Genomic DNA, 25270 nt, shown 5'->3' on the forward strand with positions numbered 1-25270 from the left:
AGATATTGTAAAAGGAAAAAGTGTGAGGACCGTAAAAATGCCTTTGGAGTTGGCCAAGACATGGATACTGATTTTGTGCTGTTTCCAGTGATCTTGGGTAGGGAGGCATTGCAGAGGGCCAGGAAAAATTAGGTGATGAGGAAAGGGAAAGACAGCACATGTGTTTCAATTGCTTGGAAGTGAAGGAAATGAGGTTATAGCTTAGTACTTAGCAGAATTAATAAATGAAGGCTATTCGGCTTAGAAGAGATCTGACCTTCCTAGAGGGCAGAATAAAGGAACTGGGAACCAGGAAGAGTTAGAAGGTCTAGAGGGATTTCTATGTGAATGAACCTGTGGAGACCCTTGTAGAGCTACATCTGATTCACTGGAGCCACTGGTGTGGGAAGTGTTGTTGGCCCCTAATGAAGAGGCTGGGAGGTCTTTTACTTATGAGATCATCTTCTCTCCCAGAGGAAGATAGGCACTTTCTCCCAGGCAAGTTGGAGCTGTGGTCTGTTGCTCCCAGATATACTCACTTTGTTAGCAGGTATGTAAATGAATTTAGCTAATTCTCTGATCACTAGATCAAATATCTGTAGGCTTAGAAATAGTTTCACGGCTGGGTGCAGTGGCTCACGCCTGTAATCCCAGCACTTTGGGAGGCCAAGGTGGGCGGATTGCCTGAGGTCAGGAGTTTAAGAGCAGTCTGGCCAACATGGTGAAACCCCGTCTCTAATAAAAATACCAAAAAATTAGCTGGGCATGGTGGCTTGCACCTGTAATCCCAGCTACTTGGGGAGGCTGGGGCAGGGGAATTGCTTGAACCAGGGAAGTGGAGGTTGCAGTGAGCGGAGATTGTGCCACTGCACTCCAGCCTGGGCGACACAGTGAGACTCCATCTAAAAAAAAAAAAGAAATAGTTTTACTCTGACTCCCCATTGAACCATTTGTTTATTCTGCCTGTAGAGAAAAACATTGTCTAAGGTAGTATCAACCATGAGGCAGCATGATGATGTCTGATATATTATTTTTATTGTAAAAACATAGAACAATTTTCATACATAATTCAGACATGGTCTTAGCCAGGAAAAATTAAATAACACAGCACAGCATGGTTGAGGGAAAATATGCACAGTCTGTGTCAGGGTTAGAAAACCCTGAAAGAGGTACCTGAGTATAGAGAACTCCAAGCTAATCCTCTTGGAGAAAGCCTCTTGGGCCTAACGTGAGATCAGGTAAGCAATATAGAATAAAACCTTTCTCTTAGCCCCAAAGAGATTCCATCTGTGTAGAAGACTGGGTGAGAAGTACATTTGCCTGTCTTCCTCCTGTCTTTCCTTTTTATTATAAGATACATTTATAGACCCCATAGAAGAAAAGATAAATTTCAGAGGCTGTTAAAAAAGGCTAGGCCTAAGTTATAACCCTTCTCCTCACAGCCCCGTTTCCCCAAGGGGCATTAGCACCAGTGCAGCTTTCTAGCTGTAAACAATGCCACCAGCATGAGTGATAGTGTCCCTGTAGGGTGCTCCCACTTCTCAAGGACCAAATACACCTTAGCAGAGGCCAAGGTTTCCTGACAAAGTGAATGGGGGCAAACAGAAAATGCACAGGTGCAAACATGGAATAGAATGGTAGTTGATGATTGGTCTGAGGTGCCTAGAAACTGAGTTAAATCTAGCTCTAGCCATGAATGAAGAAAACCTTTTCTTATTTTCTATTTGGAGCTTCTGACAAAAAAAACCTTGAGAGGCTCCTGACCAAGGGACCTGAGGGATTTTGGTGGTTTCTTTCACCTAAGGCAATTGGATTGGCTTACATAGCTAAGCTAAGTAAAAATAACCCTTTTCACATAAATAAGAGTTACAAAAATTAAAATGGTGGAATGTCTCAGAGAAAAGGAGAAAAATCCCAATACCCCAAATTGTGTATTCTTTAACAATAATTTAAATAATCACTGAAGGACAGCTCTCTGATTCCTTTCCCAAGTTCGTAGCAGATTGTGTTTATCAGAAGCTGGTTCCCTCCTAAAGCTATAAGCCCTCCCTTTCAGCACTGCCTTGAATAGAGCCCATAAAGATATTAAAACATATCTGTGCTTTTGCATTTTCCATCAGGAATTGCCTTGGATTTTGGCAAGTGATTTTCCTAGTTGCTTCTAGTGGGTTCTCTGAAGACAGGCTTGCCAGAAGGATTAGGTGGTATTCTAGCTAAGCACCAAGGTGCTTAGACCCTGATCCTACAGGTAGACAACCCTGACAGTGGACAAAGGTGTGGCATTTCACTATTGGTTATATATTTGATTTTCTTGTGTTTGGTGAGTTCACACAAGGCTTTGGAGAAATAGGAGAAGGCATTACTGCCTTTGCTTTCTCTCTCTCTCTTGTTTTCTGGCACATGTACTTAATGGAAAAGGACATAACCTCAAGGCTATGGCAAATCCGAATTAGAGTGATAGGACAGGACTAGGGTGGGAAGGAATGAGTGCTCTGAACAGGCAAGTTTAAAGCAAGTCCAGGTTGGGAAAGGGGAAGGGAGGGGAAGTTCTGGCCACTCTTTCCCAAAGTCAGCTTTGCCAAATTTCAATGACAAGAAGGTTGGGTTTCCTTCAGACTCCCAATGTACCTTTTCATCTATTGACACTGAGGGAGGGGCAGTGACTAGGCAGCCTGGAGGTGCCTATTAGGAAGGAAGAGTAGGAGAAAATTATTTCTGTCCCCACCCCCCTACCCCTACAGGGGAAAGGAATCTCCTAGTGATGAGGGTGAGAGACTTGAAATACATCAGCACTGTAGTGAGCAGGACAGGTTTCATTACTTCTTTTTTACTTCTGAATAAATTATTTCTGTGGCTGTTGGGGATGGGGAGGCTGAAGTTGATTGTGTGGGTTGCTGGGCTTCAAAGTTCAGGGTAGAATAAGTAACTTCATTCATCTGAAAAGCACAAGTAATGATCAGTTAAGTCAGTGACACAGGGCAGGGCCTCACCTTGCCTGGGGTGATTCAGCACCACAAGCTGTTACCATTTTGAAATTTTAGCTCTGGAGAAGGGCTTTTGTTGTTACCCATTCTCTGCTTGCTGACCTACTGATGAATGATCATTAGAAGAGAGAAATTATGGTATATATGCAATGGAATAGGATAATGCAGCAATGAGAACCAGCAAACCACAAATACATACAACAATATGGATGAGTCTCACAAAGCAATGTTGAAGAAGCCACATATAAGGATATGTTGTATTTCTCCTTTATGTAAGAAGAAGACCAAGCAAAACTAATCTGGAGCATTAGAAGTCAGGATAGTGGTTACTCTTTGGAGGGAAGTGACTGGTAGAGTTTCTTACTTTCTTTTTTTTTTTTGAGATGGAGTCTCGCTCTGTCGCCCAGGCTTGAGTGCAATGGCATGATCTCGGCTCACTGCAAGCTCTGCCTCCCGGGTTCAAGTGATTCTCCTGTCTCAGCCTCCCAAGTAGCTGGGATTACAGGCATCCACCACCACGCCTGGCTAATTTTTTGTATTTTTAGTAGAGACAAGGTTTCACCATGTTGGCCAGGCTGGTTTAGAACTCCTGACTTGAAGTGATCCACCTGCCTTGGCCTCCCAGAGTGCTGGGATTACAGGCATGAGCCACCATGCCTGACTGGAAGGGTCTCTTTTTAAGGGGAGGTCATGTAGTATTTCATGATTTGGGTGCTGCTTACCTGGGTGTGTTCAACTTGTGAGAAAGTTCATACATTGTGAAAGTATAATTATGATTTAGCACTTTTCAGTATGTATGTTTGCTCTATTGAAAAGGTAAAATGAAAAATTCTTTTTTTTTTGAGACAGAGTCTCCTTCTGTCGCCCAGGCTGGAGCACAATGGCGCAATCTCGGCTCACTGCAAGCTCCACCTCCTGGGTTCACGCCATTCTCCTGCCTCAGCCTCCCAAGTAGCTGGGACTACAGGTGCCCACCACCATGTCCGGCTAATTTTTTTGTATTTTTAATAGAGACGGGGTTTCACCATGTTAGCCAGGATGGTCTCGATCTCCTTACCTCGTGATTCGCCTGCCTTGGCCTCCCAAAGTGCTGGGATTACAGGCGTGAGCCACCGTGCCCGGCCATAAAATGAAAAATTCTATAAAATTATTATAAAAAACAGGATTTCAGATCTATTAAAGTTGAAATTATCCTTTTGACAGTAAGAGCAGGATCAGACTGAAGGTAGGGGAGTGAGAATGATTCAGTGCCTTCCTTTTTTAGGCCATTGTGCTGGGTGCTCTATGTAGGTTATCTTGTTTAATCCCTTCAACTTCTCTTTGAAGTAGGCAGAATGCCCATTTTACAGATGACAAAGCTGAGGATCAAAGAGGTTATGTTACTTGACAAGGGTCACAGAGCTACTAAGAGTCACATCCAGTATTCAGACACAGGATGGGAATAATTCCAAAATGCATGTTCTTGCTGCAAAGTAGACTCGTGGGACTGATTACAAATACATCTTTGTTGTTGCACTGAGGAACATTAACCCAAACTTGATGTTACACTGTGTCTTCAGGAATAATCAGTTCTACACAGAATCATTTCCATGAGAAAATAAGCCCATGAAAACCGGCTATGCTTACCTTGTTAGGTGGGTCATTGGAGTGGTCCTGAGCTGGAGAAGCAAAAGAAGAGTTAGCAATCCATGGAAATGCAAAGCTGACTTAAGGTGATTCTAGCTGAAGGAGGTGGCAGTTGGAGGGTGGGGAGTTTAAGGATCAGTTAAGGAATTTACTTCCCTCGGAGTGTATGGTCCAGACCCAGCACGTTAGTACCAGAGAAGGGGCAGGGGCAGAACCACAGGAGGCCACAATCCACTTGTGAAGAGTTCTACCAGTTCACAAGGCCTTGATTTTTGCCCAGAGGTGTTTCTCAGCAACATGCTCCAGTGGCAAGGAGGGGCATTGAGACTTGTAGCACCCACAGCACCCACAAGATAAGGAAAGTCTCACCAAGGGAGAGTGCCCACATCCGTAATAGAGGCAGGAGGCGGAAGGAGTAAGGCTGAGGAAATGGCTCCTGGAAACATGGGATCTTCCTCAGGGCTGCCTGGCCTAGGCAGAGTGAGCCTCTCTCCTCAGATGTGTCTCAGGGGACTCCTGTGGCTAGGAAGGGTGGGAAGACCTATGCCACCTTAGGGTTGGGAAACAGAGATACTTTCTGTGAAAATTCAGAAAGGAGGGAGTGGTTTGGGAATCCAGGATTCCCTGCCAGGGGAGGGCACGTGGTGGAACATACCAGTTCTCACTGGGGTAAGTGGCTTTACTTACTGTGGTTGGAGACTGAGGGTTTGTGCTCTGTGAGATCACGCTGGTCGCTTGCCCTAAATAAATATCAGACACTGTGACTGCTGTTCCCAAGCACAGGATCTTTGTTCCTTAAATTAGGAAGGACACTGTGAGCAGGTAATTCCTTAGAGTCCTTGATGTTCATACTGCCTTTCTTCTGAGGGCCTCGTTCTTCAGTCTAAGTACAATCCCTTCTAGTGTTTACTCTTTTCCTGTTTGCTGGATGTTCACATTTCATTTCATTCTTTATCAGCTGCTTCTGTGCCTACTTCTGTCCTTAGAACCTTTCCCATTTTGTTTTCTGGGATAGATACTTTTTTTTTTTTTTTCTCTATTTATTGTTCAAGGGGACTTTGGTTGTTTTTGCTTTCTCTTAGGTTCTCTTCCTATGCTATTTCTCCCTCCTCTTCCAATGTGGTCAACAGAGCAGATGACTTGCTTTCTCCTGCTGCTTCTTTCATTTTTTCATTTGTTTTCCTTCCTAGACCTTGCTTTCCCTGACTAGGGAACAGAGGAACATAGTTGAGTCTCTCCCTCTAGATTAGATGGGGATTGGAATAGCCATGTCCAAGAGATAATGGGAGACAGGGAGCATGAAGACCAGGGAAGAGGAAACCTGTGGTAATTAGTGCCGAGAAGCAGGAGTTTAGTGGGAGGAGTATGAGATCCAGGCCCAGAGACAGGCAAAGAATTCTTTCCCTCTCCCAAGCATGGCAGTCAGCCTTGGAGGAAACAGAACAAGAGGAAAGGCCATCATACCTGCCAGTCTTCCTGAAATGCAGAAAACATGCCAGGGCTACTGCTATCAGAGCAACCAGGGCCAATACTCCAATCACAATGCCAGCAATGGCCCCAGCTGAGAGGCCATTTTCTTGTGATGGATAATTATCTGTCATGGAAAGAAAAGAGGAGAAGAAATGAAGGTGAAATTATTTTACAGTGGGGGCTGGGCAACAACTCTCAGAATGAAGTGGTTTCTAATTGTTCCTTCAAGGAATACAGTTTCATTGTAGGAAGGTTGCTGGAAGGTGATTAGCTAACTATACCCTTGCAATTTTTTTTTCAATCACCATATTTCTTTTTTTCTTTTCTTTTTTTTTTTTGAGACAGAGTCTTGCTCTGTCGCTCAGGCTGGAGTGCAGTAGCATGATCTTGGCTCACTGCAACCTCTGCCTCCCAGGTTCAAGCGATTCTCCTGTCTCAGCCTTTCAAGTAGCTGGGACTACAGGCACATGCCACCAAGCCTGGCTAATTTTTGTATTTTTTTAGTAGAGATGGGGTTTCACCATATTGGTCAGACTAGTCTTGAACTCCTGACCTCGTGATCTGCCTGCCTCGGCCTCCCAAAGTGCTTGGATTATAGGCATGAGCCACTGCGCCCAACTCCAGTCACCACGTTTCTAGGTTGATGATCTCTCTTTTGTCAATTCCACCCTGGCCTTTCTGCACTCAGACATTTTTAAGGCTTTGAAATGTGAGAAAGGCTGATTGCTATTTTGTATGTGATTAGAACTTTCCACCTTTTTCGTGGTTGCATCTTTTTCTCAGTGTCTCAGTTGTGGCAGTCGGTGCATTCTGAATTCACCACCTCTTTTGCATAGAGAATTGGCTTCCCACAGGCTCCCAGCAGGGGTATGAAAGCAAGCTCAGTTTTGTGTGACTGTTTTACTCTGAAGTGTGAATGGCTGGAGGACTCCCTGTCAGCCTTGCAGAAACGCTCTTAGAACTGCACTGCAGGCTGGGCATGGTGGCTCGCGCCTGTAATCCCAGCACTTTGGGAGGCTGAGGTGGGTGGATCACGAGGTCAGGAGTTCAAGACCAGCCTGGCCAAGATGGTGAAACCCCATCTCTACTAAAAATACAAAATTTAGCTAGGCGCGGTGGCAGGTGCCTATAATCCCAGCTACTTGGGAGGCTGAGGCAGGAGAATCGCTTGAACCTGGGGGGCAGAGGTTGCAGTGAGCCGAGATCACACCACTGCACTCAAGCCTGGGCGATAGAGTGAGACTCTGTCTCAAAAAAAAAAAAAAAAACCAAAAAAAAAACTGCACTGCAATCTAAAACTTCCTTTCTCTCTTTCTCTTCCACAGGAATCAGATCTGCATCATGGTCTGAGGTTCCTCTCACTCTCTCCTCACTTTCCCTCTCAGGCATTTACCCCAATAAATTATCTTGTATGTTTAATCCCATCTTCACTGTATCGCAGTAGATGGAAACTAACATACCAGGCTTAAGACTTTGCTTTACTTCCTTTTTTTCCCCTTTCCCATATTTGATTATAGCCATGTCCCAGTGGGTTTCTTGTATAATGCTTCTCCCTCCATATATATATATATATATATATATATATATATAAATAATACCTTTTGCATCTATTTCTTCTTTTTCTTCTCTTTTTTTTTTTTTTTTTTTTTTGAGGCAGGTTCTCACTCTGTCACCCAGGCTGGAGTGCAGTGGCACAATCATGGCTCACTGTAGCCTCTTGGGATCAAGTGATTCTCCCACCTCAGTGTCCTCAGTAGCTGGGACTACAAGCACATGCCACCATACCTGGCTAATTTTTTTCTTTCTTTGTTTTTTTTTTGAGACCGAGTTTCGCTCTTGTTGCCCAGGCTAGAGTGCAATGGTGTGATCTCGGCTCACTGCAACCTCTGCCTCCCAGGTTCAAGTGATTCTCCTGCCTCAGCCTCCTGAGTAGCTGGGATTACAGGCATGTGCCACCACGCCCGGCTAATTTTGTATTTTTAGTAGAGATGGCGTTTCTCCATGCTTGTCAGGCTGGTCTTGAACTCTCGACCTCAGGTGACCTGCCTGCCTCGGCCTCCCAAAGTGCTGGGATTACAGGCGTGAGCCACCATGCCCGCCCACCTGGCTAATTTAAAAAAGTAATTTTTGTAGAGATAGGGTTCCACTATATTGCCCAGGCTGGTCTTGGACTCCTGGGCTCAAGAGATCCTCCAGCCTCGGCCTCCCAAGTGTTGGGATTACAGGTGTGAGCCACTGCGTCCAGCCTATTTCTTCTTTATATCTGTTGCAACTATTTGGGGCTTAACCCTCACCAGTCAACTCAGGCTGGTGATTAATGCTATGTTAGCTACTTTTGTGGGGTACTTCCTGTGTGCCAGGCCCTGTGCTGCTAAATGCTTTACATGTATCTCATTTGATCCATAAAATAGTGCTGTCTGGTAGACATTATTTCCATTTTAAACATGAAAAAAAATGGAAGCTTAGAGTGGTAAAAAGCTTACCTAAAGTCAGATGGCTAGTGAGAGGTGGATCTGAGATTCGACTCTAGGACTACCTGATTTCAAGGCTAATGATAACAGTAGTAGTAATAGCAGGTAACATTTAGGAAACATTTGCTATGTTTCACAGGTATGAGCGTGGTGGCTCACACCTGTAATCCCAGCACTTTGGGAAACAGATGGGAGGATTGCTTGAGCCCAGGAGTTCGAGTTCAGCCTGGGTAACATGGTGAGGTTCTGTCTCTCCGAAAACAAAAATAAAAATATATTAGCCAGGTGTGGTAGCATGTACTACTTAGGAGGCTAAGGTGGGGGAATTGCTTGAGCCCAGGAAGTTGAGGCTGCAGTGAGCTGTGTTTGCACCACTGCACTCTAGTCTGGGTGACAGATTGAGGCCCTATCTCAAAAACAAAACAAAAACCCAAAACCCGTGCAATACTATGGAGCAGGCATTCTCAGTGCAATTTTCGGTTGAGGAATCCGAGGCTCAGAGTAGTTAAGAATCTTGTGCAAGAAAGAAATTTATAACTGTAGGCCAGGTACAGTGATGCACGACTGTAATCCCAGCAATTTGGGAGGCTGAGGCAGGTGTATCACTTGAGCTCAGGGATTTGAGACCAGCTGGGCAAGATGGTGAAACCCTATCTCTACAAAAGATTACAAAAATTAGCCGGGGGTGGTGGTGCGTGTCTGTAGTTTCAGCTACCCAGGAGGCTGAAGCAGGAGGATTGCTTGAACCTGGGAGGTTGAGGCTGCGGTGAGCCATGATCAGCCTCGGTGACAGAGTGAGAACCTGTCTCAGACCAAAAAAAAAAAGTTGTTCTTCAAAAAAGATCACTATAATTGACAACTTTTAACTAGATTGACTAAGAAAGAAAGAAGATTCAAATTACTAAAGTCAGAAATGAAAGTGAAACATTACTACTAATTCTGCAGAAATAATAAGGATTATAAGAGTACTATGAGCAATTGAATGCCAACAAATTGGATAACCTGGATGAAATGAACAAATTCCTAGAAACACAAAACCTGCCATGATAGAATCATGAATAAATAGAAAATCCGAATAGACCTATAACCAGTAATGAAGATGAGTCGATAAAAGCATTTGACAAAATTCAACATTCTTTCATGCTAAAAAACACTGAAACTAGGAATAGAAGGAAATTCTCAACATAATAAATGCTACACGTGAAAACCCCCAGCTACATCATAGTCAATGGTGAAAGATTGAAAACTTTTCCTTTAAGATCAAGAACAAGACAAGGATGCCTGCTTTTGCCACTTCTATTCAATGTAGTATTGGAAGACCTAGACAGAACAATTAGGCAAGAAAAAAAAAGCATCTAGATTGGAAAGAAGTAAAATTATACCTGTTTGCAGAAAACACCAACTTATATATAGAAAACCCTAGAGATTCCACAAAAAAACTATTAGAATAATAAATTCAGCAAAGTGGCAGGATACAAAATCAACATGCAAAAATCAGTTGTATTTTTGTATACTAATAACAATTCAAAGGAAAATTAAGAAAAAAATTCTATGTATAAGAGCTTTAAAAATACTTAGAAATAAACTTAACCAAAGAGGTGAAAGATTTGTACCCTGAAAATACAAAACATTGCCAAAAGAAATTAAATAAGACATAAATGGAAAACACACCCCATTTTCATGGATTAGAAGACTTAATATTGTTAAGATGACAGTACTACCCAAAGTGATCTACAGATTCAGTGCAATCTCTATCAAAATTACAGTAATATTTTTTGCAGAAATAGAAAAATTCATTCTAAAATTTATATAGACTCTGAAGGGACCATGGATAGCCAAAGCAATCTTGAAAAAGAACAAAGTTGAAGGGCTCACACTTCCTGGTTTCAAAATTTTTTACAAAGCTACGGTAATCATCACACCCATAATCTTAGCACTTTGGGAGGTGGAGGTGGGTGGATTGCTTGAGCTCAGGAGTTTGAGACCAGCCTTGGCAACATGGTGAAACCCCATCTCTATGAAGAAAAGCAAAAAAACAAAACAAAACAAAACAAACCCAAACAACAACAATAAAACAAACAAAATCCAAAAGCTACAGTAATCAAAACAATATGGTACTGGCAAAAAGAAATAGAAACCAGTGGAATAAAATATAGAGCCCAGAAAGAAATGTTTGCATACATAGCCAAATGGTTTTTGACAAGGGTGCCAAGATCATTCAGTGGGGAAAGGATAATCTTTTCAACAAATGGCATTGAAGAAACTGGATATCCATGCAAAAGAATGAAATTTAACCTTTATGTAACACCACATATAAAAATTAATTCAAAATGCATAAAAGACCTAAATGTAAGAGCTAAAACTATAAAGCTCTTGGAAGATAGAGTGAAAACTTTGGAACATAGAATTTGGCAATGATTTCTTAGCTATGACACTAAAAGCATAGGCAATGAAAGAAGAAGTAGAGAAATTGGACTTCATGAAAATTAAAAGCTTATGTGTATCAAAGCACATTATCACAAAAATGAAAAGACCTCTTATAGAATGGGAGAAAATATTTGAGAATCATATATCTGATAAGGGATTAATATCCAAAATATATAAAGAACTACTGCAACTCAACAAAAAATCCCCAAACAACCTAATTAAAACATGGGCAAAGGACTTGAATAAACATTTCTCCAAAGAAGATAAATGGCCAATAAGCACATGAAAAGATGCCAAATATTTCTAATCATTAGGGAAGTGCAAATCAAAACTCCAATGATATACCACCTTATAACCATTAGGGTAGCCATTATAAAAAACAAAACAAAACAAAACCAGAAAGCAACAAATGTTCTTGAGGATGTAGAGAAATTGGAACTCTAGTGCATTGCTGGTGGGAATGTGAAATGGTATAGCCACTGTGGAAAATGGTATGATGGTTCTTCAAAATTAAATAGGATTACCATTTGATCCAGCAATTCCACTTCTGAATATCTATTTAAAAGAACTGAAAGCAGGGATTTGAACAGATGTTTGTGTACCCATGTTTGTAATAGCATTATTCATAATAGCCAAAAGGTGGAAGCAACCTAACTGTCCATAGATGGATGAGTGGATAAGCAAAATGTGATATATCTATCTACACAGCATAATATTATTCAGTCTCCAAAAGGAATGAAATTCTGATACATTCTACAACGTAGATGGACCTTGAAGACATTGTGCTAAATGAAGTAAGCCAGACACAAAAGGACAAATATTGCATGCTTCCATCTGTATGAGAGGTACTTAGAATAGTTAAATACGGCGTGGGCACAGTGGCTCATTCCTGTAATCCCAGCACTTTGGGAGGCCGCGGCTGAGACCAGGAGATTGAGACCAGCCTGGGCAACACAGTGAAACCCCATCTCTACAAAAAAACTTAAAAACTTAGCCAGGCATGGTGGTGCACTCCTGTAGTCCCAGCTACTCTGGAGGCTGAGGTGGCAGGATTGCTTGAGCCCAGGGGATTGAGGCGGGAGTGAGCTTTGATCACACCACAGCACTCCAGCCTGGGTGACAGAGTGAGACCCTGTCTCAAAACAACAAAACAAACAAAAAAACCCAACCAACCAAAAAAAAAAAAAACAAAAAACAACAACTAAGTATATGTATATTTGATTCAGAGCCTGAGTTCTTTTTTTTCTTTGAGACAGAGTCTTGCTCTTGCCCAGACTGGAGTGCAGTGGTGCGGTCTTGGCTCACTGAAAGCTCCGCCTCCCGGGTTCACGCCATTCTCCCGCCTCAGCCTCCGGAGTAGCTGGGACTACAGGCACCTGCCACCACGCCCAGCTAATTTTTTTTTGTATTTTTAGTAGAGATGGGGTTTCACCATATTAGCCAGGATGGGCTCGATCTCCTGACCTCGTGATCCGCCCGCCTCGGCCTCCCAAATTGCTGGAACTACAGGTGTGAGCCACTGCGCCCGGCCTGAGCTGAGCTCTTAACCACTTTACAATTCTGTTTGCTATAATGGTCTCTTCATTGATATTCTGCCTCCTGTGAGTTTTATCCATTTTGCACACCATTGACAGAGTGATCCTCCAGGGACATAGGAAGGGGTGAGGAGTCACTTACACTTTACGGACAGCATGATGGGGTCGCTTTGGTTCTTACTGATTGAGTTGAAGACCTCACACCAATACTTCCCCGCATCCTCCCTCTTGACAGGGTTTATGCTGAGGGTGGTGTTGCCCTGGGACAGCTTCATCCTCTCCGAGGACGGGAGACTCTGGTTTTCGAAGAACCAACTGATGGAGATTCCAGTGTCATTTGTGGAGCAGGTCAGGTTCACAGAGTCCTTATCTTCGGTGACTGTGGTCTTGCTGGCTTTGATTTGGGGCTTTACTACTGGACTTAGCTCTGTGGACAAGCAGAGTATCTGAGATAACCTACTGAGAATAGAGTTGGGGCCTGGGGCCTGGGGCTATGCTCCTTTCCCTGAGATCTTAGCCAGCTCTCAGGTCCCACAGTGAGCTGTGCAAAGGTGACCAACCAGGGGATAGCCCTGACCCTCTGCAGAAGGTCGAGTGTCTTTGTTTAGGTGATGATGTGTAAGGAGAGGGCTGCACCTCCCTCCTGACCCCAGATCGTCTCAGAGTGACCCTCTGGGTATCTCTATATCCCCACTTGGAATCCTCTTCTCAGCGCACAGACCAAGCAACCTCATCATCAGGTAGAATGTTTTTCCCACTGACTTTTTTTTTTTTTTTCAGACAGAGTCTCGCTCTGTCACCCAGGCCGGAATGCAGTGGCATGATCTCGGCTCACTGCAAGCTCTGCCTCCCGGGTTCAAGCCATTCTCCTGCCTCAGCCTCCCGAGTAGCTGGGACTAAAGGCATGTGCCACCACGCCCAGCTAATTTTTTGTATTTTTAGTAGAGACGGGGTTTCACCATGTTAGCCAGGATGGTCTTGATCTCCTGACCTCGTGATCCGCCTGCCTCGGCCTCCCAAAGTGCTGGGATTACAGGCATGAGCCACCGTGCCTGGCCTCCCACTGACCCTCTCCTGGAGCTTTCTGTGATCAGGCATCCTTCCTGTGACTGTCACTTTACATACAAAAGGGAAGGTAGTGTTTCTTTTCATTAAATAATTTTTTAGGGAATGATGATGCCCCATCCAGTCTTCATGACCTTACTATCTGGAGTTCCAATCCGAAGGATTTCCCACTGTAAAGAGGAGTTTTACTTCCTGGTCTGTGGATAGAATATCACGGTGAAGGAGATTCCTAGAGTAGGCACAGTGTTAACAAAAGGCTGATATTCTTACCTTCTCTACAAATACACGCTGTTTGGCATTGCCCATTCTCTCCAATGCAGAGCCCCTGTGGCTGAATCTCCCAATTTCTCCAAGTGTGGGTCACTCACTGTGCTCTGTGCTATCCCATGTGCTGTGCCCACAGCCTCATACAGCTGGTGACTTCAGAGCCAGGACAAGCTCAGGGAGGCAGCCTGACCCAGGGGAGGTTCAGGTGTTGACTGCCTTTTTTAATTTATTTTTTGAGACAGAGTCTCTCTCTGTCGTCCAGGCTGGAGTGCAGTGGTGCCATCTCGGCTTATTGCGACCTCTGCCTCCCAGGTTCAAGTGATTCTTGCGCCTCAGCCTCCCTAGTGACTGGGATTACAGGCACGTGCAACCATGCCTGGCTAATTTTTTTTTTTTGTATTTTTAGTAGAGATGGAGTTTTGCCATGTTGGTCAGGCTGGTCTCGAACTCCTGACCTCAGGTGATCCTCCCACCTTGGCCTTCCAAAGTGCTGGAATCACAGGCATGAACCACAGCACCCAGCCATTGACTGCCATCTTGATTTAGCTGGATTAATGACAGGCCACCTGGACACCTTCCACACACACCTGCGTCCTACCCCACATGGGGTCAGGGCAGAGCCAATCACCGGGCAAGCCGGGAGTAGAGCAGGGAGCAGAGTCTGAGCTGCTCATCCCTGATGAAGGGCATTTCCTTCTCTAATTTAGGGAAAACTACTGTGAGTCTGTTTTAAAACCTCACATATTCCTTATATCTCATGGAGTAGGTAAAAGAAGGCCAAGAAGTTACAGAAGGGACATGTTAGTAACAGAAGCAAATTGACCTTGAGGACCCTTTCTGCTTCCCCCTCTGTGAAGCCTGTCCTGCTACATGGGGCTTTGTGGGGCTGAGAGAACCCCCTCGCCACATTCCAGGCTGGACCTAAGGTCAGCTGTGAGAAATCAGAAAAACAAAGGGAAGAGAGTCTGCAGAGATGAATTGAGAGGGTTCAGGGGAGAATTTGGACTTGTTTGTGCCTGTTGGATACAGGCTGGAAAGGAAAATTTCCTCTCTGCTCCTATTTGAAAACCAGAAAGCTTGTACCCCAGATCTTAGTGTTGATGCTCCAGGAATTACTTACCAGTGACTATGATCGTTTTGACTGTGGTCCTGTTGCGGCCAGTGACTGAGTTATTGGCGTGGCAGGTATAGGATCCACTATTATTCACAGTGATGTTGGGGATAAAGAGCTCTTGTGTGCTTTGCTGGAATGTTCCATTGATAAGCCAGGAGTACTGTGCAGGTGGGTTAGAGGCTGCATAGCAGGAGAGGCTGAGGTTTGCCCCTGGACGGTAATAGGTGTCTGAAGGGGAAATGGTGGGGGTGTCCGGGCCATCTGGAGCAAAGAGAATAAAGCCACAGGTGATGTCACCAGAGGGAAGGGGAAGCTGCTGGTCTGGAGAAGCGCCACAGTGTTCCTCTCTATTAAGTCACAACCCTGAAGTCCCAACCAAACCTCCATTGTGTCCACTGAGTCTGGGTCTGAGACATTCACCTGTTTCTCCCATCACAGGCTGTGGACCCTGAGCCTCCCAGGACAGGAGCAGCCTCTCCCCTCCTATTCTTGGTTCAGGCTGGGGCTGCCCAGGTTTGCTTGGGACAGGAAGTCATGGCCAGCCTGGGTGTCCAAGGTTAAGGGTCTGCGTCCTTAGACCTGAGAGGGACTGAGAGGCCTGGCCTCTGACTGTGTGGATTTGGGCTGGCAGCCTGGGCCACAGAGGAACAGAAGATACTCACAGGTGACATTCAAGGTGACTGGGTCACTGCGGTTCGCACTCACTGGGTTCTGTATTTCACACTCATAGGGTCCTGCGTCATTCCTTGTGACACTGAGTAGAGTGAGGGTCCTGTTGCCATTGGACAGCTGCAGCCTGGGACTGATCGGGAGGCTCTGATTGTTTATCCACCACAGGTAGGTTGTGTCCTGAGTCCCAGGTTCACAGGTTAAGGCCACAGCATCGTTGTCCTCCACGGGGTTGGAGTTGTTGCTGGAGATGAAGGGCTTGGGAGTCTCCGCTGTGCAGAAAACAGAGAGAAGATTGCCCTGTGTGGCACCTTTGATTCCTCCACAGACATTTTTCTTTTCTTTCTTTTTTTTTTTTTTTTTTGGAGAATGGAGCCTTGCTCTGTCACCCACGCTGGAGTGCAATGGCGTGATCTCGGCTCACTGCAACCTCCACCTCCTGGATTCAAGCAATTCTCCTGCCTCAGCTTCCTGAGTAGCTGAGATTACAGGCACATGCCACCATGCCTGACGGGGTTTCACTGTGTTGCCTAGGCTGGTCTCAAACTCCTGAGCTCTGGCAATCCGCCCGACTCGGCCTCCCAAAGTGCTGGGATTACAGGCATGAGCCACCGTGCCTGGCTGGGCATTTTTCTTTCTTTCTTTTTTTTTTTTTTTAGACGGAGTCTCGCTTTGTTGCTGAGGCTAGGGTGCAGTGGCACGATCTTGGCTCACTGCAACCTCTTCCTGCCAGGTTCAAGCGATTCTCCTGCCTCAGCCTCCTGAGTAGCTGGGACTACAGGTGCGTGCCACCACGCCCGGCTAATTTTTTGTATTTTTAGTAGAGATGGGGTTTCACTGTTAGCCAGGATGGTCTCAACCTCCTGACCTCGTGATCTGCCCGCCTCGACCTCCCAAAGTGCTGGGATTCCGGCCGGGCATTTTTCAATCAGAGTTGGCATCTCCCCACCTCTCAGCCAACCCGAGTCCTTAAAAGCCCATGGCAAGTGTGTGTTTCACAAGACAGATGTGCAATGATCTGAGGGTTCAGAGACCGTGAGGCTGCCTGCTCTGTGTGAGAGAAGCACAGACTTTCTCAAGTGTGAACTGAGCAGCAGTGTTGGGTCGTGGACAGACCCAGGACTGGGAGTCACAGCCCCAGGCACTTCTGTTCCTTCCCTGACTGGCTGATGCCTGCCTGACCTACCTGTGGGTCAGGTGGTCATGCAGGTGCTGGGTTCCTTCCAGCTTCACAGTCCTACTTTGCCCCACTAGGTGTGTTTTCTCTGCAGCTTCCCTGTCTAAGGACATCCTAGAGATGGGTGATGATGGGACTTCCCGTTGTCCTTAAACCCTGAGGATACTGCACAGCCTGGCCTGGGACTGTACGTTTCAGCAGAAATAACAGGGGACACCAGGGGCGAGCCTGAAGGTCAGCTCAGTTGTTAGGCAGCAGAACCACAAGGTGGGGCAGTTTTTCCCAGGTGTTTGATGATGACTAACTTGAACCAGTGACCCCTAAAGATAGAGCAGAGTCCAAGGAATGATCTAGAAAAGAGTGAGGGTGACAGGCAGCAGCTGCCTGGATTTAACAGCATATCTATGTTCCTTGTCTTTGGTCTTTAATGTCCCTTTTCCCCCTGAAAAGAGCGGGTGATGACACTGTGGATCTTTTCTGAAATATGTGGGTTTTTTGCAAATGCGGTAACCAACTAGTGGAATAGAAGGAGCATGAACTTGCTGAAAACCTGACCCTCATGGACCGTGTGTGTTTGGTAGATCTGGGATATAAATTTGAGAAGTTAAATTATTCCATTTGTGAAAATTGTTATTAATACTCTGGATCTAACACCAATTAATAAGAGGAATATTCTCTAGAGGGCATGATAAACTCTTAAACCAAGCTCTGAAGTCCAGTAGGATCATGTTATGATCAAAGAAAGATGCTGAAGTCAGTTTGAAATCGTGACTCCCTGGGTAGAAGGGACTCATGGGTCCTGTTAGGAAGACAGAACTTGTCAGAAAGGATATCTGAGGGTTCTCAATTGCATTAAGAGAGAAACGATGCCATATGAGGAGAAGTGATGTATGTTATGTTAGTAAATTTAGAAAGAGTTCTATGTTACAAATTCCTGTGGAAATTCAGGTAAAAAGAGGAACCCAAAACAGTCATGTGAAATGCTTTCTTCCTTTTCTCTCGACTTCAGGAAACACAACTAGAGTTTGACCAAATTTCATCCAAATTGGGCAGAGTCTAAGTGAGACACCAGTAGCTAATGCATCTCCCTGTCCGAGAGACCCCACATTATGACAATGGTGTCATCATGAGGACACAGATGTATGTGGAATGGGCAGCAAACCCATCAGACAGCACCTGCCTGGCCAGCTCTACCTGGGGAAGGTCCCAGGAACCACTAGAGGATGTGAGCCCACAGCAGGACAGGGATGGAGTTAGGAGTCAAATGGGTGAAATGAGCCCAGGGGCTTTGGGGACTGCAGACCTGTCCTTCTGCCTCTGATCCCCTGGTGAGTCAGTATAGAGAGTGTATGGAGTTGTCGCTCGTCCCTGTCCCCTGGCCTGTTCCACATGTCAGCCTCACTGAGGGACCTGGGGACAGTGGCTCGTGATGGACCTGGCAGGGGCGGCTGCTCCGGGCTCATTTCTGTGCCTTTCCTATTGCCTGGGAGGTGGGCCTGGCCACAGTGTGAGTGGGAAGGGAATGGGACAGTCAGCCTTGTTAGAGGGAGTGTCTGGGAAAGGCCTAAGGGTGGAGGAAACTGTGCAGTTCAGCTGGGATAAAAGGAGAGGAAAATGAGGACATGGAGGAGCAGAGAGAGTCAGAGATGCCCATGACAGTGAGCAGTGGGGGCTAAGTGACCTTAGAGACCCCAGCAACCAGGAGCCTCTGGTGTCCCAGAACCAAGACCAGGGAGCCCTGAAAACCTTCCCACAGCCGAGCAGCCCCAGAGTTACATGAAATGTGGTACCTGGGGTGGCTTTAGGGGCAGATGGTCAGGGGATGGAACATGGGTCTCAGTCTCTGGAGGGATGGGGAGCAGGTATGGCAAGAACCTCCCAGGATTCTGCAACCAGATCCAGTCTCCTGCAACCAGGTTACGGATCATTCAATCATTCATTCATTCATGAGAGAACTACTGAGTGTGTTTCATATTGGGCCCTGGCTGGTGCAGGGTGTGAGTGAGGAGAGAAAGCAAAGTCCTTTTCTTTATCCTCCTGTGGGAGTAACACCAACACATCAGGAAACACAGGATTTCAAGTCCAGGGAGCAGAGGTGTGGGTCTGAGGGGATAGGCCTGAACATTTTTTTTTTTTTTTTTTTGAGATGGAGTCTTACTCTGTCTCCCAGGCTGGAGCACAGTGACACGATCTTGGCTCACTGCAACCTCTGCCTCCTGGGTTCAAGCGATTCTACCACCTCAGCCTCCCAAGTAGCTGGGATTACAGGCATGCACCACCATGCCTGGCTAATTTTTTTTGTATTTTTAGTAGAGATGGAGTTTCACCATGTTGGCCAGGCTGGTCTTGAACTCCCGACCTCAAGTGATCCGCCCACCTTGGCATCCCAAAATGCTGGGATTACAGGTGTGAGCCACCTCGCCTGGCCCAGGCCTGAACATTTCTGACACTGACTCTAATTGTTGAATAAGTTCCAGAATAAAACTTAGTTAATTCTCCATTTGATCTCACTCCCCAGACCAGGATCTCCCCTCTGGGCTGCAGATGCCTAAGAAGAAAGGAACTGAACCAACTCTGGTATTGGGGTCCACAGATGCCAAATAACACCCCTGGAGTAGAGGAGAGGTTGAGGCTGTGGCTGAAGACAAATCTCCTGTAACTGATCTGCCAGTTATGGTCTGTCTGACCTTGATATAGTGACTGTATTTATTGCCATGTGGCTCAGTTTCCCCTCAGCAAAATAGTATAAATGGTTAATGGTTTTGGCTTGACTTGTGGTCTGTGAATTAACCTTAAAATATTTATAATTATTTGACCTCAGCTCTGCATAGGGGAGCTGCCTAAATAAACAATCTTTTATTTTTATTTTTATTTTTTTGAGACGGAGTCTCACTCTGTCACCCAGGCTACAGTGCAGGGGTGTGATCTTGGCTCACTGCAACCTCTGCCTCCCAGGTTCAAGCGATTCTCCTGCCTTAGCCTCCTGAGTAGCTGGGATTACAGGCACGCACCACCACGCCCGGCTAATTTTTTTGTATATTTAGTAGAGACGGCGTTTCACCATGTTGGTCAGGCTGGTCTTGAACTCCTGACCTCATAGTCCGTCCACCTTGGCCTCCCAAAGTCCTGGGATTACAGGCGTGAGCCACCGCGCCCGGCCACAGCATCTATTATTGTTGGATTCCATGAGAGTGCCTCTCAGCCTGATCCCTGGTGGACAAGGAGCTTTCAGGAGCATCCTGTCTCCTCTGTTCCTCCTCCTGGGGATGCTGAACTTCCTATGGCATCTCCTAAGCCCCCAGGGCAGTTGGCTGATGGCCTGGGGAGCTTGTCCATCTGTCCTCTCCAGGCCGAGACTAAGGTGAAGGATGAGGCTCTGTCCTTGCCCATATGAGGCTCTAGTGCCTGAACCCTGGCTGGTTACCAGCTCCAGGAGCCACAGCCCTCGGATAGCTCAAATTCTTGTTCCTAGTCAGCCCTGCCCAGGAGGCCACAATCTAGCCCTGGCCCAGGCTCCTCAGGGTCACCAGTGGTTGAGAACCTTGGGGTAGTGTTTTGGAGCAGGGGATTCCCAGGGCTGAGCTTGTCTGTGAGGATCCCAGAACAGACCCTGACTGAGTCCTACTGGGTCTTTCTTAGGGACGTGTTCACCAGGAGGGTCCCAGGAGGGCTAGATTGAGACTGGTCTCCCCTCGATAAGTTACCCACATCAGACTGTCCTTCCTCTGAAGCAAATGTCTGCAGGATCAGGACTCCAGAGTAAGACATTCGATATTTTGATGTCTGTCCCACAGTGTGTGTCCTGCACTAAATGCTCAAACCTTAACATGGGGTATAATGCAGAGGGGGACACAGGCACAGCCGAGGCCTGACAATCCCATGTGTGGGAAGTAGAACTAACCCCCCAACACCCAGAGGTCATGGGGAAATACTCACGGTATACATGGAACTGTCCAGTTGCTTCTTCATTCACAAGATCTGACTTTATGACTTGTAGGGTGTAGAATCCTGTGTCATTCTGGGTGACGTTCTGGATCAGCAGGGATGCATTGGGGTATATTTTCTCTCGACTGCTGTATGCAGGCCCTGGGGTAGTTAGTTGATCTGATATTACATATCCTATAATTCGATGGTTGGCGTCCACCATTTCCCCTTTGTACCAGTTGTAGCCAAGAGGATTCTGGGGCAGATTGTGGACGAGTAGAAGAACCTCCTTCCCCTCTGCGACATTGAATGGCGTGGATTCAGTAGTGAGCTGGGCAGTGGTGGGTGGGTTCCAGAAGGTTAGAAGTGAGGCTAGGAGAGGGGAGAGAGCATCGGTCAATATTGGGACCTATGCATTAGTGTGGAAAAACAGGGCCCTGGGTCCTGAGCAGGTGTCTTCACCCCCCACCTTGGAGTGTGTGTGTGTGTGTCCTACTGGGTCAAGGTCAGCAGTGTGACTCCCATTCCCTTAGTGCCTCTGACCTTGTCATTTATCTGGAATGCTCTTCCCCAGGGATCTGCACGGCTCCCTCCCCACTGCCCTCAGATCCTGCTCACATCAGGGTGCTCTTGGGAGATCCTTTCCCTGACACCTCTCCTAGAGACCCTGGGTCTTCCCTTTCTGACCTTTTTCTGCTCTGTTCCCTCCAGGGCTCTTGTCAACACCTGACCTCACATTCTAGATCTCTTTGTGTGTCTGTCTTCCCCACCCATGAGAGCATGAGCCCCGTGAGGGCAGGGATTTGTGTGATATTGGTTGCAGCCCAGTGCCTGAGACAGGCTGCAGACTCCTGTGGATGAGTTACTGAGCATTCCCAGGGCTCTTCATGTCCTGGGGTTTATTTGCCAATATCTGAGGTTGGTGGCTCAGGGCTCTGTTTAATGCCCCTTTTAAAATGTTTTCCTTAATTGTCATGCTGACTTAAATTGTGATTATTGTCATCAGTTTTTGAAATTTATTGTTCATTGATGATTTACTTGGAAAAGGTAAAAAATGGGAGATCTTTTATTCACTAACAGTTTCAGATCACAGACTTTCCTTTTATGATCTCTATCCCTTTCATGTCCTCTCTCCTATTTGGCTCCAAGAGAAGCCCTCTGTCCCCTCTTAGAGCCTCGTCCTCCCCAGAGGACCCTAGCCATTCTCTGTGCACCCTCCTTCCACCCCTTCCCAGGGAGTCCTCCCCTCACCTGTGAGCAGAAGCCCCTGCCAGGGGACACGCACTCTGTGAAGTGGGGCTGAGAGGTGCCCCATGGTGTCTGCTGCTGGCCCTGTCTTCACCTGTGGAGGAGAGCTTGGGCTCCAGGAACGCTTGAAGCACGGCTGTTCTGACTGTCAGCTCTGCTGTTTTCCACCCTCTGTGCTGAGCCTCCTCCCTGGGACCCAGAGCTTTGTCTGATCATGTGTGCTGGGGCGGGGTTTGTCCAGGAAGCTCTGTTTCCTCTCCTTTCATTCCTGCCTCTTTGTCCTTACTTTCTCTTTCCTTTCTGTCTACATTTTGGCTTCCCAGACCACACTTTGAGAATCAAGGGTGATGGGATCTCTGTCCCCATCAGGGGAGGAGGATCCCCCTCTCCAGCACTGACCTCTATTGTGTCCTGGCTATGGGTCCGGCAGCAGCACACAGAGAACCCTGGCATATCCAAATGTGGTAATTATTTCCTTTGCGACACAGTGAGCTTCCAGGTCTCCCCATGCTCTCCAGTGTGCTGGGAAGGTAGGAAGGCACCCAGCAGGAAGGTGACAGAGGTGGCTTTGGGGGATGGAAAGGGGCTCACTGGGGGATGACTGGGGAGGGAACAGCCCTCTGTCTCTAGTGTCACCAGCCTGGTCTCTGACCCAGGGGTCTCAGGTGGAGCTGCAGCTCCTGGATATGGAGGGGGAGGTGTCCTGTGTGTCCTGGGAAGAGAGGACTGTGATAGAGGGAGGTGGGTGGCTCTGGGCTCTACTGTCCTTGGGGAAGGCTTCAGGGGGACCCTCCCTCTCCGTGTCTGTTGGCTGAGCTGAGGCTCAGGACCTGTCCATGTTCTCCCTGACCATCCTGGGTGGTCTCTGTCCTCTGCGAGGCTGATTGTCCTGTGGTCACCACACCTTCCCCACGGGTGGTGCCAGGAGGGAATGGGGAGCTGCACAGGGACCCCTCACAGAACAGGGTCCTCGGAGGACCCAGGAAGGGACAGAGCAGGTACATGTGAGGGCCCAGAAGGGTGTTTTGGAGCAAGGGATGGAAAGTGGGCTCTACCTTCACCTCCTTAGCAAAGCCAGGTTCATGACCAGGGGAATCTGTTTCCTGAGTGTTGTCTGTGTGCAGTGTCTCCCCCTGGAGGGCAAGATAAGACCTGCAGCCTTGTCAAGGACTGCCCCAGGGATGCTGACCAGGGTCCACATGATGTGAGCTGGCCCTGACCCCTGGGCAGACGTGGGCTCTGACCTCCAGGCTTCAAGGTTAAGTCACCCCAGGTCCGGTTCACTGCAGGTCCCCAGGCTGCCTAGCTTCATGCAGTGCAGGATGAGCACAGGGAGAGGACGTGAGTTGTCCAGAGGACTTCTGTCAAGATTCGAGAGAACTGTCCACCAGGGGGATGGGCTGCCTTAGAAGGAGCCATCTGTCCCAGAGGTTTGAAAAACAAAAACAAAAACAAAAACAAAACAATACAAAACAAAAAAACAAAGGCCCAGTGAGGTGTCTTTGGGGGCTCTCTGAAATCCTGTCACGTGTGGCAACATGAATGGAACTGGGCTAGGAACAGAAAGTTAAACACCACATGTTCTTACTAATATGTGGAACCTAAAAACAGTTGATTTCATGGAAGGAAAAAGAACAGAGGATACCAGAGGCTGGCAAGAGTAGAGGAAGGGAGGGACAGGGAAAGATGTGTTAAAGGTTATAAAATTGCAGCTAGATAGGCCGGGCGCGGTGGCTCATGCCTGTAATCCCAGCACTTTGGGAAGCTGAGGCAGGTGGATCATGAGGTCAAGAGATCGAGACCATCCTGGCCAACATGGTGAAACCCCGTCCCTACTAAAAATACAAAAAATTAGCCGAGCGTGGTGGTGGGCACCTGTAGTCCCAGCTACTCAGGAGGCTGAGGCAGGAGAATCACTTGAACCCGGGAGGCAGAGGTTGCAATGAGCTGAGATTGCACCACTGCACTCCAGCCTGGCAACAGAGTGAGACTCCATCTTAAAAAAAAAAATACAGCTAGATAGGAGGAGGAATAAGTTCTATATGTTCTATACCACTGTAGGATGACTATAGTTTTTTTTTTTTTTTTTTTTTTTTGAGACAGGGTCTGGAGTACACTGCAGCCTCAACCTCCTGCGATCAAGTGATCCTCCTGCCTCAGTCTCCCATGTAGCTGGAACTATAGGTGCACGCCACCACATCTGGCTAATTTTTTGTTTTTTTTTTTCCAATTTTTTTTAAATAAATAGACAGGGTCTCACTATGTTGCCCAGCCTGGCCTTGAACTCCTGAGCTCAAATGATCCTCTGCCTAGGCCTCCCAAAGTGCTAGGATTACAGGCATGAGCCACCATGCCCAGCCAAGTGTTTTGATTTTTTTGTAGAGACTGATCTCATTATGTTGGTCAGGCTGGTCTCGAACTCCTGGGCTCAAGCAATCCTCCCATCTCGGCCTTCCAAAGTGCTGAGATTATAGGTGTGACCCACAGCAACCAGCCTTACTATAGTTAACAATAATATGTAGTTCCAAGTAGCTAGAAAGAGGATATTGAATGTTCCCAACACAAAGAAATGCTAAAGGTTTGAGATGATGGATATGCTAATCACCCTGAGCTGATCACCATACCTTATATGTATCACATCGCTGTGGACCCATAAATATGTACAATTATTAGGTGTCAATTAAAAAAATACAATTAAAAAAGTCATTTAGAGCTAAATCATGATGTGAAATGTTGTTTTCTTACCTCTCATCTCATGACAAACAACACTTGGCAATGGCAAAACATCCTCAGGAGCTGTGGCTCTGTGCTTCAGTGCACATACAAGTTTGTTTGTGAGAATGTGTCACCTAATGCGAGTGAACCTACGTGAGATCATCACCCTTCCTGGGGGACCTCAGAGAAGGACTGAGAACCGCCGGCTCTGGTGTGTGGAGGAGGTTGCAGGTGAGTCACTTGCTGGAAGGCAGGCCTGTGGGCCAGCTTGAGGAGGAATCCATTTGTGGAGGCCACTGGATGGGGCCACCTGGGCCTGGGTGAAGAGAGCCTGAGGGCACAGGACAGGGGGAGAGAGAAGGTGGTGCACATCGTCATGCAGGCAAGTGCTTTAAGTGTCTCTTCATTCATTCATGGCAGGCAACTCACACTTTAACATAGCAACTCAGCAAATAAAATGAGGATATTGGCTGGGCGCGGTGGCTCACGCCTCAGCACTTTGGGAGGCTGAGGCAGGTGGATCACCTGAGGTCAGGAGTTTAAGACCAGCCTGGCCAACATGGTGAAACCCCGTCTCTACTAAAAACACAAAGATTAGC

General features: G+C 46.7%; 1 protein-coding gene across 6 annotated transcripts; it reads right to left on the reverse strand.

Annotated features, from left to right (window-relative positions):
* Positions 1 to 992: 992 nt before the first annotated feature.
* Positions 993 to 23385, reverse strand: CEACAM1 (CEA cell adhesion molecule 1). 6 transcript variants are annotated; one of them, XM_054463351.2, is made up of 9 exons: positions 21960 to 23385; positions 20721 to 21080; positions 15601 to 15879; positions 14945 to 15199; positions 12635 to 12919; positions 6054 to 6183; positions 5277 to 5329; positions 4590 to 4621; positions 993 to 2915 (listed from the first exon to the last, which is right to left on the reverse strand). In XM_054463351.2, the coding sequence occupies exons 1-9, from the start codon at positions 22021 to 22023 to the stop codon at positions 2796 to 2798; spliced, it is 1578 nt and encodes a 525-aa protein (XP_054319326.2). In that variant the 5' UTR covers positions 22024 to 23385; the 3' UTR covers positions 993 to 2795. The 6 variants fall into 6 exon arrangements, with proteins under 6 accessions (XP_054319326.2, XP_054319331.1, XP_054319329.1 ...); XM_054463356.2 differs by lacking the exon at positions 12635 to 12919 and adding an exon at positions 8692 to 8780 and having other exon boundaries at positions 14941 to 15199; XM_054463354.2 differs by lacking the exon at positions 12635 to 12919.
* Between the last annotated feature and the right edge of the window lie 1885 nt (positions 23386 to 25270).

Source organism: Pongo pygmaeus, chromosome 20 (genome assembly GCF_028885625.2).
Source record: "Pongo pygmaeus isolate AG05252 chromosome 20, NHGRI_mPonPyg2-v2.0_pri, whole genome shotgun sequence".
Classification (NCBI taxonomy): Eukaryota; Metazoa; Chordata; class Mammalia; order Primates; family Hominidae; genus Pongo; species Pongo pygmaeus.

What these genes read in the sequence shown, in the direction of transcription:
- CEACAM1 (XM_054463351.2), bottom strand. Translation starts at nt 22,023, where the DNA reads ATGGGGCACCTCTCAGCCCCACTTCACAGAGTGCGTGTCCCCTGGCAG. An exon ending in TGGACAGTTCCATGTATACC is followed by an intron (nt 15,880 to 20,720) that starts GTGAGTATTTCC and finishes TTTTCTGCACAG; the next exon opens with CGGAGACTCCCAAGCCCTTC. An exon ending in AGTCACCTTGAATGTCACCT is followed by an intron (nt 15,200 to 15,600) that starts GTGAGTATCTTC and finishes TCTTTGCTCCAG; the next exon opens with ATGGCCCGGACACCCCCACC.